General features: G+C 41.7%; 2 protein-coding genes across 4 annotated transcripts in view; one reads left to right on the plus strand and one right to left on the minus strand.

Moving 5' to 3' along the window:
* Nucleotides 1-7,906, plus strand: part of FXR1 (FMR1 autosomal homolog 1) — a 43,560-nt gene extending 35,654 nt beyond the window's left edge. For 2 of the 3 annotated variants that reach the window (XM_075716566.1, XM_075716567.1), the window contains 4 exons: nucleotides 1,472-1,675; nucleotides 2,335-2,535; nucleotides 5,907-5,998; nucleotides 6,889-7,906. In XM_075716566.1, the coding sequence (XP_075572681.1) occupies nucleotides 1,472-1,675; nucleotides 2,335-2,535; nucleotides 5,907-5,998; nucleotides 6,889-7,059 (668 nt within the window). In that variant the 3' untranslated portion in view covers nucleotides 7,060-7,906. Of the gene's footprint in view, nucleotides 1-1,471; nucleotides 1,676-2,334; nucleotides 2,536-3,288; nucleotides 3,370-5,906; nucleotides 5,999-6,888 lie in introns of all 3 variants that reach the window. The other variant, XM_075716565.1, reaches the window with a different exon arrangement.
* Nucleotides 7,653-14,052, minus strand: DNAJC19 (DnaJ heat shock protein family (Hsp40) member C19). Its single transcript, XM_075716568.1, has 7 exons — nucleotides 14,030-14,052; nucleotides 13,451-13,502; nucleotides 13,095-13,168; nucleotides 12,693-12,769; nucleotides 11,650-11,720; nucleotides 9,933-10,021; nucleotides 7,653-8,502 (listed from the first exon to the last, which is right to left on the minus strand). The coding sequence occupies exons 1-6, from the start codon at nucleotides 14,030-14,032 to the stop codon at nucleotides 9,951-9,953; spliced, it is 348 nt and encodes a 115-aa protein (XP_075572683.1). The 5' UTR covers nucleotides 14,033-14,052; the 3' UTR covers nucleotides 7,653-8,502; nucleotides 9,933-9,950.
* Between the last annotated feature and the right edge of the window lie 2,282 nt (nucleotides 14,053-16,334).

The raw sequence follows: 16,334 nt of genomic DNA on the forward strand, positions 1-16,334 counted from the left end.
GAACTGAACTCTAAGATCTTGTCCTTCAACAGTAGTAATTGTATCATATAGGGCTAGGAAGGAGAAAGAGCTACAGACACTCTTCAGGAGAAAAAAGGCTGGGGGAGCGGGGAACCAAACACCTGGAATTAGCATTCTCTGTTTTGATGAGGAGGATAAAAAACACTTGTCTGTGATCATGGCCATCTTATGAATGTGTTTTTGAAAAGTAAAGCAAAATAATTTAAAATTGAGACAGCACAAAATCCTGTGGTTTTATTTTTTAATTTGGTCGGGAACTAACTGGATTTGTTTAAGATATAGTGAGATGTTCTGATGTGTCTTTAAATTAACAAGGAACTGGTATTCCGTTCCCTAGAGGTGGGCACATCCCCTTTTCATTCAGCAGCAGCTCTCCAAATGGAGACAGTCTGCATTTGAATATAGATGTATTTCACAAAGAAACATAGGTGCTCCTGTAAACAGAAAAAAAAAAAAATCTGTTTATTCAATACAGTAAATTATTCTTGATCATCTACCCGTAGATCACTTCTGCTACAAAATCAGACAAGTTCTTCTGGATTTTATAGTCTGTCACAGACTGTAGCTTCCAGGACCATGCCATGTTGGTCAGGTTGATTCTGATGATAACACTCATGTTTGTAACTTTTTTTTTTTGCTATTTCTCAGTGAATTGTTTGACTAAACTGTAATGAAGGTTGTTCAGTTTGTTTATATATCCACAGATGTTCATTTGGAAAACTCCCCCTCCCCCTGCTAATGGCAAGAATTGTGTGTCAGAACCACATGGGTCTAAATTGCTTTATTCTGAAATGCTTAGTAGAGAGGGTTCCTGGATGTTTAAAATAAATAGTAGGTGTTGAATTTTTAAGTAGTAAAAAAGCTGTGTGGCTTTGGTTAGCTCAGAGATGGTGGGATATTATGGATGCCATTTAATATAAACAGTTAAATTGTTCAGGCAGCATTACAACAGCCAGCAGAGGTTGCTTAGCAACAGCCATCAGCTATAAAGTTGTCCTTGGGAATTTCAGAGAAGTTGCCTAGAAACTGCACCAAATGCCTGCAGTGTATACACAAAGAGAGGAAATACTGTTTAATCCTTGATTTATCCGTGTACATAAATTACAGTTCTGGTAATCTTTGAGCCCTTATTTCTCATGTTACTACAGACAAACTTAAGTTGAGAATCTTAGAAACTTAGGTAACTTACACTCTATCTATATAATTTTTTTATGTGCATATATTTTTTATATATGAGTATATATATAAAATAATACATAAAGTTTTATACTTGTACAAGTAATATTAATAAATTTATTTCATGTCTATATTTATACTTTTACATATATAAAAGTCATATATGTATATATAACCAGCCATGCTGATTGGAAGACTTCTGTGAGAATCTGAAACCAGAATCTAATCCCAAATTTCATACTCACGTCCAATTTTCTTTTCCTTCTTGTACAAGGTACGAACTCTGAGCTCTCCAACCCCTCTGAAACAGAATCTGAGAGAAAAGATGAACTTAGTGACTGGTCCTTGGCAGGAGAAGATGACAGAGAAAGCAGACATCAGCGTGACAATAGACGACGTCCTGGAGGACGAGGACGTAGTGTATCTGGAGGTCGTGGGCGTGGCGGACCTCGTGGTGGCAAGTCATCCATTAGCTCTGGTACTGTGTTTCAGATGTCTTTTGAATTTAGTTTTTGTTTCTGGCAATTTTCTGCATAACCTCTTAGTATTTTAAAATACTCCATATTTACATTTACATCTTAATACATGGGGATTTCAGGAGAGTTGTGTGATAGTTTCTTGTCATACACTAGATTTTTATTTGTTTATCTTCCGCTCACAATGATCTTCGTTTCCTTCCTCTACTACACATGCACAGTAATGGTATTATCAAAGCGTATAAATCTTTGGCGTGTTACCTATGGCTGCCTTCTGAGTTAAGCTTGTGGTTAGATACAGAATGAGAGACGAAATCATGGAATGGAAGTCATCTTATGTGTGAAAAGTACCATGTTGCTATGAAGTGAAAGGTATATTTTATGCATTTAGCAGTTTTGAGTAAAAGGTCTCTAAATGTCACCTTGGAAACCTCTGTGATGAAGTAATACAAGTTCCTGTTGTGGTGCCTCAGAATACTTACTGTTGGATTAGAATCAGAGAGGAAGCAGTATGAAATCATAAATACTGTAGTTATGTGTATTATACCTTTTTGTAAGGCTGCTTTACATTTTGAAACTTTCAAACACAGATGTAAGTCAGCCTGGAAATGAAATTACGTGTAACTATAGTATCTTAGATGGAAACTTTTTGTTTGTCTAGTGCTTAAAGATCCAGACAGCAACCCTTACAGCTTGCTTGATAACACAGAGTCAGACCAGACTGTGGATACCGATGCTAGTGAATCTCACCACAGTAGTAACCGCCGTAGGAGGTCACGCCGGCGAAGGACCGATGAAGATGCTGTTCTAATGGATGGAATGACAGAGTCTGATACAGCTTCTGTTAATGAGAATGGTTTAGGTATGTAAACAGTTGGATGATAGTCCCAGAACAAGCTAAGAAAAAATGTGTTGTCCATGTAAGTGTAGTGAAACACTTGTTCATTTTTGTTAGTGACGAATGGTCGTTCTGTTAAAGGCTGCTGTCTGATTAAAGAAAGACTTCCTCCATGGCTCTGCCATGAAACCTCCTGTTTACTAAGCTCCACTATATTTTCATATGCCTCTTTTGTAAAAAGTGTCTGATGGAGACACCAAAGAGTGACTTCTTGTTTCCCATTAGTACTGCTGGCTCAGCATTCTATTTTCTCCTTGGTAACCTCAGTCTCAGTGTAGGGAAGCTACTTAAGTAGCTGATCGTTTGTCTCTACCCAGCTTCTGCTTAAGTAATTTTCCCTCAGTAAATTCTCTTGATACTCACTGGGACAAGAATATAATCTGTTGCTTAATAATGCAGGAAAAAACCCTTTTCTTTCATGCGTTATGTGGCTAAAATTTGACATATGGTTACTTATTTAATAAATGAAATCTGAGGTCATTAAGCATATGCCTAAATGTTTTAATGAGCCAAGAGCAAAAAAGTAAAACCTAGCTTTTGCATTATTGTGTATGCTTTCAGTATAAAATTATGTTTTTCTTTCAGCCTGTCTTATTTAGCCTGTCTCTTTAACAGAAGCAATTTTAAATGCCCCATGCTGAAACTGCTGAAGAATTTATTTATTTATTCATTCATTTTATCATCAGAAATAGTTGATGGTAAACTTTGCAATTGCAGATGATAGTGACAAAAAACCCCAGCGACGCAATCGTAGCCGCAGGCGTCGCTTCAGGGGTCAGGCAGAAGATAGACAGCCAGGTAATTCGAGTGGAGCTGTGGGTAATCTCAGGTCAAAAGCATGAGAGAATGTTGTGTCTGCTGTTTTACATATAGCTGCATAATATAAAAAGGTTACTCAATAACTAATAAGACTACTAGATAAAGGTGAAAGACATTTCTACTAGGAGAACTTATAAAAGTTCTTAATCTGTCTAATGAAACTAATTTATAATGTCTAACTTTTTGCTTGGACATATGAGTTCTGCTTCTGATCCTGTTCTCACTGAAGCCAATAGCCAAACTGCTGTTGACTTCTGTGGTCCAGGATCAAGACAAATGTGAAAGTTCGTGACCCGCACTCACTTGCATCTGTGCGCTTGCACTGAATGTGACACAACCTTTTCGGCACTGGCTGAGAAGCCAAGCGTTGGAATGGCGGGATGTGGGTGCCCTGGCAGAGCACTGTGAGGGAACTCACATGGGACCTGCCAGTCCCGTGCCTGTATCAAACTGCTGCTATCAGTCCTCGGCTTTTTGTGAATATTTGTAAGTCATCTGCAAATTGAGGGTGGGAAGGAGGAGGAATTTAAATGAAATTGCATGTTTCCAATTTTTTTGTTGTTGTGGCTTGTTGCATTTCTTTTGTGTGTACTAACACTTGAAATGTTAAAGGTGAACTAGCTAATTTTCTATATAATGCCTTATTTAGAAAATGCTTGTACGTACATGGCATAAGGTAGTAACAGAAGGTCTTCTAGATTGACAGGTTCAAAATTTCACCCATATTTGTATATCTGTGGTGCTCGTACAGCATTTGATTAAGAAGAAAAAAGTTGCTGCTTTACACTAACTAAAACTTGGGGGAAGGAAAAAACCCGAAATGCCCCACCCCCTAAAAAAAACCAAACCCAAAGTAACCCCTTACTTCTCAACATTCTAGTTTTGTAACAGTGATGCGAGTTTATAAAGGGGTGGAAAAAGTAAAAATGGATTTCAGCTTTTACTTCTAAGAAACTCATTTCAGCCAGCAACATAAAGACTTACATCTCTACAAAAGCGATGATATTTTTCTTTTAAATCTAAGTTTAATTAATCTAAGTTTTTAAATTCTCAGAACAAAACAAAATTTCCCAAACAAGATTTCTCAGGCTTTTTTCCTGTTGATGGGTTTGTTCAAGATACCATTTTCAGTTTGCACAATAAATATTTTTAAATACAACCGTTAAGAGCATTGGTAGTTATACTGTCTTTGTGAAAAATGCTCTAATAATTTAATCTCTTCATGAATACTTACTAAGTGTATAGCAAGTGAAAGTACGATGGAAGGAACTGCCCCCCCCCCACCCCCCCTCCAATGCTAACATTGTGCTCCAGTCATTTAGTTGTATTATTTGATTTACATCACCATATGTTTTGGGTTCCTACTACATATATGAATATTAAGAATTGGTGTCTTACGCTGTGTGCATAAAACATGCTTCATCTTTACCTTAGAGGAGCTGAGTACAGAACCTCTTTTTAAAGAAGTAATTCTCCTTGTGCAGAAACTTACTTGGGTCCTTGCATAATTGTCAAGACCATTTGTAAGAAGCCCAATTACTGTAACACAAAATTCATGTGCTGTCTTATTCTCATGTAGGTTTCATGCATGATCATTCCTAAATCCAGAAAAATAGTTCACCTAAATGCATGAGACACTAAATATAATTGACTGTACGGTTCCATAGATAATGCTTGCCAACTCATCAAAGATACAAGTGTATATTTAAATTTGTAGTAGTATGTATTCTAAAGATAGAATTGACTCTCAATTGGTGCGGTTACAAGAGGGCGGGATAAGACAAAACCAGGCCACAAGAACATGTGCTGAGGTGGTAAGAAAAGAGGTCAGAAAACCCCTGGCCGGCATCCAGTCAGCATAGCCCTAACAGTGCAAACATGGCTGTCCTGCTTTTGAGCACGGGCTCGCGCATACAGCGCCGCTTCAAGTGTCTGTACACACACCACAATTAATCCACCCACCCACGAGCCGGAGTTAACTGTGTGGATTGCATTTTGAATACCAGGAGGAGGGTGAGCTCTCTTGCCAATTGCTTCATGAAGTAACAAAGATTTGAATGCTGCTTTATCGTAAGTGATACCGTACTCTGAACCTCCCCCCATTCTTTTCGTATTTTAACTTAACTTTCATTTCGTTAGTGTGAAATTCTTCACTACTCAAGATAGTAAAACCCCAATGACAAATTCAGTCTGTAGTTTAAAGAGCCTGCAGTCTGATCTCTTCAAACCCAGTACAGAAAGCCCTTGTTTTCCAAAAAAATTTACAATTGGACCAAAATGACTATTTTATTAAGATTCCACCTTCAGATTGTCACGTTACCACTGATTTTAGTGAAAATTGTATTTAACAACACAAACAAATTGATCCTTGCTATGCAGTTGATACCTGTAAGTGTGAAGGCCTTTTGTGAGATGTCTCCCAGTTAGAGCATAACTTGTACAGAAAAGACATATGAAGCTTAATGCTAAATTAGACTGCTGATGTGAGCATCACTGTAATCTTTTTCCTTGAACAGTAACAGTAGCTGATTATATATCACGAGCTGAATCTCAAAGTAGACAGCGAAACCCTCCAAAGGAGACACTAGCCAAAACCAAGAAAGAAACGGTAAGATTTTTTTTTTTTTTAAAATGTATGGGGTTTGGTTTTTTCTCTTCCCTTGCAGCAAAACAGTAAAGGAATGCTTCATTTAGATTGCCCTCATTTGACTATAAATGCATTTGAGTTTAAGAATAAATTATTAAAAGCAAAAATGGCCCAGAGTATACAGAACTGACACTGGCTCATAGACTAGCATTGCAGATTTTGGTGTCCAAGTGTAACGCTCAGATTAAGCCCTTACACATTTTAAAATATTACACTTACTAATGTAGCATTACATAATAAAATGTGAAAATTATCCATGGATGAGTCTTGAGAACTAATCCTTAAAACACTTCAGAGGATACTAGGTAGCATGTTTAGTGACTTCTACAAATGATTTTAGAAAGAATTAATGTTACAGAGATTGTAGATTTGAGATCTGTTCTCCTTAAAGGATGAGAGTGATATTACATAGCATAAAAATAATACTCAGAACCAAAGAAAGCAGAATTCCTTTACTTCTAAAGCAACATTGAACTTACTGCCGCAAGTTATGTCTGACTTTAGCAAAATAAGAAAGATCCATTGCTGTATGATTAACAAAATCTAATCTTACTATAGACTTTGAAAGGGGTGTAAAACTCAACTTTTCAGTTAACTTCTTCATTGGCTTAGAAAAATTGAAATTGTGAAATACAGCATTCTGGGTATGGGGTTACCCTGGTGTGATTTCCTCAGAAGTATCCCATACAGGACAAGGTAAGTAATGGGCTGCTGTAAGTGAGAGGATACCGGCGCAGACGGACAAGAGGGGTTTCCTATTGTAAAGCTGCTGTGAGGGAGAGCCAGGGGAAATTTGGATTACAGTGTGTGTTACAGAATTGTTAACATTATCCTGGTTTTGGTTTTGCAAGGCAAAAGAGGCGATTGATGAAAACAGCCCTTCCGAAAAGGCAGTGAATGGTCCTGCTACAGCTTCTGGGGATGAGCCTTCTAAACTACAGCACAGTCCTGATGAAAAGAAAGTTAGCGTTCAAGAGGATGGAAATAATCAGGAAGAAGCAGTGCTGAATGGTGTTTCATAAACTGAAGTTCCTAGTTTACAGTTCTTCTACATTACATTTAAAATAGTGCTTGTATAAGCTTGCCAAAGATAGAATATGGATCGCCAGTCTTGACACCGCACTTTCAGTTCCTCCATTTTGGAATACAGAAAGGGGAGGGATCCTGAAGAAATCATATGTTAAACATACTTTGACACCTACTGTGTTATAAATATATCATCAGATGTGCCTTGAGATAGTATATGTAACATTTAAATAAACAAAATTGCTGGCTATAGGAAATGTTATTTTGTTTTCAAAATATGGCAAAGATGTGAGGGGGATCCCTAACATAATACTCTTTATGAAAGCATTAGCTGCTTTTGTTACATTTTTAATAATATGCAACCACTTCTTCACCTGAGGAATACTAGAAAGAAATGCAGTCTAAAATATTTTGCACTGAAATGTAATTTCTCCATTAGTTTAGTCTGGAAACTGGTCTGTTTTAATACATGTTTTTTAAATGCTGTATGTAGAGGAAAAATCTGCAGACCACTGGAATACATTTGTTAAATTCTCATAATCTGCAGGGATACTGGGTGACATTGGCAGTGACTGTTCTACATTGAGGCTTTGTTTGGTTTATTTATTAAACTGTACAGTATTTAAAAATCAAACATAGCTTTAGTTAACACTAAGCTGAATTAGTCATGTCCATTAAGACATAACCTGAACTACTGAAAGATCAATTTCCAGAAAGTTTATTCTGTATAAACTACATATGTTAGTCCTTAGTAGAGTATTTTTATTTTTGTTTTGGTTGTTTGATGTGCAATATGTTTTTTTTGTATGCTGGTAGTAAACAAAAATAAACTTTGATCTTCCATCTGTTGACTGTTTCTATCAGAAATTTAAATTACTATTGACTTTAAGGTTTTCAAGCTGTTAACACTAACAATTGAGACTCACTTGCAAGGCAGCTTGAACCTTTAACTCTTTTGTAAGAGTTTTCTAACATGCTAATCTTCCATTCTTGAAGGTGATGTGAAACATCAGTTAAAAAGTCTAAAAACAGACTTGTCTTGGAGAATCACCTAACCTGACTAACATATATAGGAATTAATGCAGACGTAGTTTTTAATTGAGAAGCTAGAAGCATGACACAAACCCATCTTTTGAGGCACATGAGCGAGAGCAGTGAAGCAGAAACCACAGGTTGGAAAAATATCTGGGTAGGAAGGAGATGTTGTAAGAAGGCAGAGCAAAAGTTGTGCTGACTTGAAAGAAAAAAGTTGTGTCTTACCTGATTTTGTCAGAAGTGACTAAGGACAAAAGTGTTCTGAGCCACCTGTGACTCCAGCTGCTACACCTGATACAGCTACAGAAGAGTTGTACCAACTAGGTTTGGGTACGTATTTCACTTAAGGTGATGGGCAGTTTTTAATATGACTTAAGTGTCAACACTCATCAACAGTGTTCCTCCTGGAGAACAAAGTTAAGTTTTTATAATGCTGAAGTGTGCACAAGCATCTCAACTGATAAGGCAGCCAGAAGAGTGGAGAAAAGTTAAAAAACAGGGAAGGAAAAAAAAAAAAGCTATGTTTAAACAGTATTACTTGGCAGAGAAAAACTTCAGTAACACTCTGCATATGGCTCGAAACGCATATGCTGGAGCTGCTGTGTGGCGATGTGCCAGCCGTTTTTTTCAGGCCACTTTAAAATCTGCAGTAAAGCCACCTTATCCCTCTCTCTGTAGAGGTTCTAAACATGTTCTGTTTCATAACCATGCTGCTGATTTCATCCTCTCCTCTGAAGGCAGGGGACTCTCCCTTACTGTGGTCTGGTAGTAGTAAGTGGCCTAGAGCTAGGCTACAGAAGCGCAGCTACAGAGGGGCAGCGTTCAGGCAGAGGACGTAAGACAGCTTAACGCTACTCTGAAGCAGAGGGTTGTTAGAGCCTCTCTCATTTTCTGGAAAAATGAAAGCTCTGACATCCATTGCATTTATGAACAGATGAGTGTTAATTATTACATGTGCTGTACAGCAGTTTTACCGCAGCTGCAGAAAGGCTGGCAAGGTTGTTCTTCACCTCTTTGGCCCTAATTCAGATACTTAAAAGGACATCTGCTGGGGTACACTGGGCGTCGTGCAGCACAGCAACTCCAGCTCGGGTATCTTCAATGGCTTATGTAAAGAGGCCCTGTTTCCTGTTTGCTATTAACGCAAGCCTTATTATGTGAATTCTAACTTGGTAGTGTAAGCTAGCGTATAAAGCTACAGTGCTTATATTACAAGTTTCAAATTTATTAAAGGCTATAAAATCCATTAAAAACTGAAAGTTACTGAAAAATCTGGGACATTCCAGGCCTATCAGTATCACTTAAAGAGCTCAGCTAACCTTGTTTTGCACAAGGCAAAGACAACCGAGTACACCATTTCCTGAACTTTATTTCTTCATTTGGAGACAACCACACATCTGTCCCAATTCTTCCCATCAAATAAATCCTCTTGATTTTTTTCCCACCCCCCCCTCCCCAAATTCATCATGCTAACTCTGGCATATGAAAGAACAGCAGCATGACCTTTAAACATAGCTAGTTTAACAAAAATTAGGTAACAGCTTATAAGTCTACCTGTACCTGGTAACATGCATTGGCCAAACTGTGTTGTTACTCTCTTACACTGAAAATATTTCAGAGTGGCAGATTTTGCTGCTTACTAAAGAACAGCTATGAAAAAACCTTTAAGCCTCACTCCCTCACGTTTCCCCAAAAAGTGACTAAGAAGTGAGTGGGGAGGGCAGGACCTCCCTGGATTCATAGTTCCAGCTTCATTTATATTAAGTCAGTCAAAGACTGACATTAGAACATTCCTTAAGCCATTTATCAAAAATAATCATTTGCATGGACAAACCCTCTGATTTTTTCTCATTCATTTTTTAGCTTGGTCTTCCAGCAAATCTTTAGCTTCATTGATTTTGGCTGCTACATACGGAGAGCCACCTAGAAGAAAGATAACCTCATGTCACGTCAGATGAAACAAGTATTTTCTTTCTGTGTTGTTAATAATGCCACAGTACACAAGAAAAAAAGTGAGCGTATGGTCTGAAAGTTACTCAAGTTACAGAACAAACTGCATTATGACTGAAGCCATGTACGCTTACACATAAAGTCACTGCAGTAGCTAAATGTGCAGACAACTCCTTCCTCTTAACATTGCTTTTAGTTTATTGGAGTGGGGTTTTTCTCTCCAATTTTATCAGTCATAAATAAATTGGTCACTAATGACTTAGCATAAATTTTGTTGTGAACACAGAAGCGTTAAACTAACAAGTCTTTCCCCGCCTAGTTCAAGGCCAGCATATGAACAGCTGTACCAACGGACTAGTTCAGTTTTTAAACATGACATACAAATGACTTAACAAAGATACTGAAAACAGAATCCACAATGCAAACGCACTGAAATTGTAACTGACCATGAGGTGCAAAGATCTGTAGCGTGTATACCATTTAGTAGTACTTGAAGCTTAACTCAACTTATTTAGGTCATGTAAAACATGTGAAACGGTCCTAGCAGTCTTTTAGGTTCTGCATATATTGAATAAAGTTCATTCTGAAGTTAACTTCTGCTAGATGTTACCTATGAAAGGCATATCCTTCTCCCATGTAGTTAGCGATAGGACGAGAGGAAATGGGCTCAAGCTGCGCCAGGGGAGGTTTAGGTTGGAAATTAGGAAAAATTTCTTTACGGAAAGGGTGGTCAAGAATTGGAACAGGCTGCCCAGAGAGGCGGTGGAGTCCCCATCCCTGGAAATGTTCAAAAAACGGGCAGACGTGGCACTTCGGCACATGGTTTAGTCCAGTCTACCCTTGATTGGCTTAGAGTAGACTTGGTAGTGTAGGTTAATGGTTGGACTGGATGATCTTAAAGGTCTTTTCCAACCTAAACGATCCTATGATTCTATGATCCCCGAGGACTATTTTGGGTTTTGGCACCTAAAAGTCATTAAGTCCAACAGTCACTTTAAAGGAAGCCACTTTACCTTTTAAGTGACAATTAAAAAGCTGAATGCCAAGCACGAACACATGATTGTGATTCACTGAAGTAAAAGGTATTTAGAACAGGTACAGATGTCTCAGGTCATTAACTTTAAGCATAACTAAATTCTGAGCCTTCAGAGTCCCACAAACAGAAACACCTCATGATTAGGGTCTTCAACAGACGCAGAAGGCCCACTACCTGCCATGTACGGTGAATTCCCAGTGCATTCAAATGAACTCAAACTCACATGGCGCAGAAAGTGCACAAATATACGCTGGGCTTTCATCTAAAATTAAGGCAATTTTAAGTCTCATTTTAACAAATCGTATTTTAATCTGATGCGTGCAGAAGATAGAGCAAGTAACAAGCTGACCTGCTGAATCCTGTCTGCTTGATTTAGAGCATGCAAGCATAAAAATATGCTCCAAACCGTAAGGATTAAGGCACCCCAAAATTTGTTTTCACTCAGTTTTCTGGGATTTTTTTAGTAGCTGAAGTAGTCATATGTCAGTCACTTCTTCCCTACACAGTTCTATTAATCTGTGCTAAAAACATGTATGTATTAATCAATGTGACTTAATTTACTTACCTTTATCTGGATGATTCAGAAGCATGATACGTCTATGGGCTTCTCGAATTTTACTTCTGTTGGCTGTAGGGCTTTAAAAAGAGAGAGGAAAAACTGACTTAAGGGAACCTCATAAAATCCCCCAGATCTTTAAAAGACGTCATAGAACAAGCAAGCACTCTGTCTTATCCATAACCTCTTTAGCTTAGATGTGTGTTTTTCCTTTCCTATTATTGATGTGTAGCGTGTAAGTCCTGGAGAGGGTTTCTAAGGATTTTTTCCAAAATACTGCACACTGAAGAAGACAAGCTATAGCAGTCTACTGCGGTGGGGGACATTCAAACGGTTGAAGACAAACAGAACTATGTTGTAACATTTTTACTGGGACAACTTCCTAAAGGCTGGAGGAAAAAAATAAAATAAAATTTGCCCTTGATTTATTTAAAAAAACCCAACCAACCAACCGTTTGTATACAAACTTCACAGTTGGAAGGTGCCTTCAAAGAGAATTGGTTCCTATTCTGTATCATCTTAGATAAATTTGCATATTTAGTCTCAAGTCTCTCTAAGTGTTGGCAGGGCTAGTTAACCATACTCGTACCCAAGACATTCTAGAATAAGTGATGAATATACTCCACATGCAAGAGCTGGGTTTGCAGCACCTTCACACTGCATCTATCTGACATTCACCGGCAGTGACAGGAACCACAAGCAAACAGCGCAACTGTGTTCCCCACACTGAGTAAACCCCAAAGTTTCTGGAAAACGGTGAATTTACCTGGACCTGTACGTGGCTTTTGAATGTGCTGGGGATTTGCAGATGTATGGAAGTCCAGCCAGAGTTAGCTTTAAGCAAGCTGACATGCAGCAAAGAATCCCAAGTAAGTACAGAAAATCCTGAAAGGCTGCTTCGTATTTCCTGACTTGGCAGTGACATTCCCAGGGGAAGCTGGGCATAGGGCAGCCTTAAGCACCGAGAATTACGTCCTTTTCAAACCAGGCCAGCAACTAGGTAACAACGTAACCTCCTTTTTACTTTTCATTTCTAATAAATTTCCTTTTACCTCACTCCTAGTATTAAAGCTGCTTCTCGTTTAGTCATTTTGGGTTCAAATCCACCTCTGTAATAACCGCTGAAGGCCTGAAAGAGAAAACATGTTAGTTTAAAAAAACACCAATTTGCTCTTAAGCCGTAAGAATACTGCAAAGCTTCTTTTGCGCTTGTAATAAGAAATTGAGTTGAAGAGGAGTATCATTATTTAAATGAGTACTTAAACTTGCCAAAACAAGTTCTCTATTAGTCAACCACCACCAGAAATCGCTGAGATTAATTCTGTTATGACTGACAAAATTATGTTTAGTATTAGAAGAAAATATAGCAATGCTATACAGAGACAATAGCCTGTAGTTATTTCACCAAGTAAGCTTTTAAGTAAAAAGACAGTACTGATAAAACAAAAACTTACAGGTTTTGGTAGATTCTGAAGTGCTTGTTTTACTTGTGGCTCCATTTGCTTCATAGCTTTTAGTGCATAGCGACCTTAAAGAAATCAGTGTTGAACAAGGATAAGTATAAAGCTCCATAAAGATTTAGCAATTCAGTGCAACTGGTAAATTGTGGATTAGAAAGTGGAATAGACTTTTTGGGGACAGAAAGAAGTAAGCACTTTGACCTTCTGTTTAATTACAGCCGTGTTTCTCAATACAGGCTCTCCCAACAGTGTCCTGTATCAGCTATTAAACTACCTCAGAATTCACCAGTACTGCAGCAGGCAATGGCGAGTACGACCGGGTGTTCGGTGTCCCCCCATCACCTACAAACCTGCAAATCCAGCTGCCGCTATGGTCAGGCCAACCGCCACCATTGTGCTGGCCTACACAGGGAAGACAGAGAGCGCTTGTTTACCAAAGGAAAAGAAGAAAAGCCCACCGCCCACCTCTACAGGGGTCGGACTAGTATATACGTTGAAAACAACACGACTTGCGGAAAAGCGGTCGTAGTACGATTTACGTCGGCTACGCTGCTGCCAGCGGCGCAGGGATGGCAGCGCGGCTGCCGCGGGCAGCGGGGCCGGGGCCCCGGCGCGCCCAGCGGAGGCGGGAACCCCCCGCTCTGGGGCCGAGGGACGCCCAGCCCGGCCGCACCGCCCCGCTCGGCGGCCCCGCTTTAACCCCGGAGGCACCGGGGCCGAGGCGGGAGCCAGCGGCCCCGCCGCGGCCTGCGCAGGGCTGCGGGCGGCCCAGGGCACCGGGCCCCCAGGAACCACGGCCGGGTCGGGCCAAGGACGAGCCGAGCTCCTCGGCCCGGGGAAGGGCTTGGGAGCTGCCGGCCCAGACATAAGCGTGTCCCCCCGGCTCCTACGGCGAGACCCGCCGGGCCCGGGCCCCCGACCGCACTCACCATGGCGGCCCCGCCCCGGCCCCGGCCCCGCGCACTGGCGACCGCCGGGCCAAGCTGGCGGTGGGCCCCGGCTCGCCGTACGGCACCCGGACCGGCCGCAAAGCTGCCACCGGCTGTCGTAAAGCGGCGCGGGGCGGGGAGGGAGCTGCGGGCACCGCCCCGGGGCGGGAGGGGACGGGGGACGGGGGCAGGGCCCGGCGGGGCGGGAGGGGACAGGGGACGGGGACAGGGCCCGGCGGGGCGGGAGGGGACAGGGGACGGGGACAGGGCCCGGCGGGGCGGGAAGGGCCGGGGGCAGGGCCGGGGCGGGAGGGGACAGGGGACAGGGGACGGGGGCAGGGCCCGGCGGGGCAGAGCCGGCCGGGGGTGCTGCCTGCGGGGGAAGCGGGCGCGGCCGGAGGGCGGGAGCGGCTCGGTGGGCGCAGGCCGGAGGGGAGCGGGGCAGCCCGCGGGGAACTTCCCTGCGGAAAGTGTCGTCAGGGGGCCGGGGGCACGGCTGGGGACCGCCGGTCCTGGGCAGTGCCCGGCAGCCGCCGGCATGGCGCGGTCCGGCGCCGGGGTGGCACGGATGGGTGGCTCGGGGGGGTTGCTCTGGGAGGGGGCTTTGGCCCCGGCTTTGGCCCCTGCTTCGGCCTCAGGCAGCGATTGCTGCGAGAGGAACAGAGCGCAGCGTTACGGCGTTACGAAAATGATAGTACAGATCTTATTCCCGATGTAAATGAGCGATTGCCTTCCTGATCTAGAGCCTTCTCACACACCGGATTCGTTTTTCAGAAAAAGTATTTTTTCTTCCATTTTTCTTGTCTTTTATTCTAGTAATTCACTCCCCCTCCCTGACCATCCCATTTCCCCGTGAGCTGTGCTCTTGCCGTCTCCTTTCTGTTCCCTGTGCATTACTCCCAGTTCCGAAGGCTTCGGCGCTGATGGGGCCTTCCCCGCCACGCTGTCAGCCCGGGGCACGACTGCTCTGCGGTCTGCGGAGGTGTCGAGTCAGGCACTGGCTCCAGATAGACAAGCTCAGTCATTTGCTTGCTGAAGATGACTGCGAGATGCGGGAGAATTACAGGCCTGGCACTTGTATTTGAGTATTATTAATAACATAGTGTCGTCTGTTAATAATACGGTGTCGTATGCAGCACAACAGTTCAGTGTCCATCCGTCTGGCTGCAGTTCTAGTCTGAAGTCACAGTTTTGGAAACTGAGTAACGCGGCAGTGAGACCATGCCAGCCTTTAGCCTTAAGGTACTGCTTCAAACTGATCACAACTCAAAGCTCTGAGTGCGATTGTCTGATTGATACTTAGTTTGCAGGAATGAAAAGCTTTAGTGTCATCCTCTGTGCTTGCAGAACGTGTGCGTGTCCTCATGGGCTCCTGGAGGACCTAGTGATCAAAGGCAGCCAGCTTTTGGTGGCTTAAGGCCTTGGACTCACAAGCCCTCACGTGAGCAGTTCAGTATGAGAGCTGATCGTTGGCTAAGCAGCTTGTAATTTTGCTGGCTCTTGCAGTGGAAGATAGAATTTTTTTTTCTGCTGCATAGTTTCTGTGAGCACTGTGTTCACTTTGAATATGTCATGATTTCAGTTTGAGCTTGAATTGTTTTTTTACTAGAATTTCAAGTGCCTGATTTAATGTCTTCTGAGATAACGTTTGGAGGTGGTCTCCTGTCTCTTTCCTTCCCTGTCATCCAAATAACACTACAAGAAAATAACCTGCTGCCTTTTAAAGACGATAGAAGAAAGGTTTTGGTTAAGGCACTTGGACTGTGTACAAGTGTTTCATGAGATGGAAATAAAGGGAAACTTTTCTATTTGACAAAGGAATCAAATCCATTCATTGCAGAGCACAAGGACCCTGACAGCCTATAAGATCTTTTCAAATATGGAAAGGGGAGCTAGCAAGTGGAAAACAACTAGATGTGTCTTTTACTGGGGAACAAAAAAAGTCTGTAGAGATGTATGGGTCTGGTAGCTAACTAGAGGTTCTTCATATGTAGAAGAGGATTTGGTTTTAAGATGGTTTCCTCTTTGTCCCTTTTCTATCAAAACAGGGGTGGGGGTAGAGCTGTGCAAGCTAATGACTTCACTGCGGCATGACTAGTGTTTAATTTTTCATATCATCTAAACCAATAAAGTAAGACGCAGGGACTCCCTCCCTGTAATTAATTACATGAGGTTTGATTCTTCCGTCTTGACAGAGCCTTTTGCTACATCCAGATCTTAGTGGCTTTCAGGAGAAAACTATCCTGAAAGGGAGGTTTTTTTCTTTCCTCGTTTTCCCCAGTCCCTGTTTAGAAGGTCTGATAGC

Source organism: Pelecanus crispus, chromosome 9 (genome assembly GCF_030463565.1).
Source record: "Pelecanus crispus isolate bPelCri1 chromosome 9, bPelCri1.pri, whole genome shotgun sequence".
Lineage (NCBI taxonomy): Eukaryota > Metazoa > Chordata > Aves > Pelecaniformes > Pelecanidae > Pelecanus > Pelecanus crispus.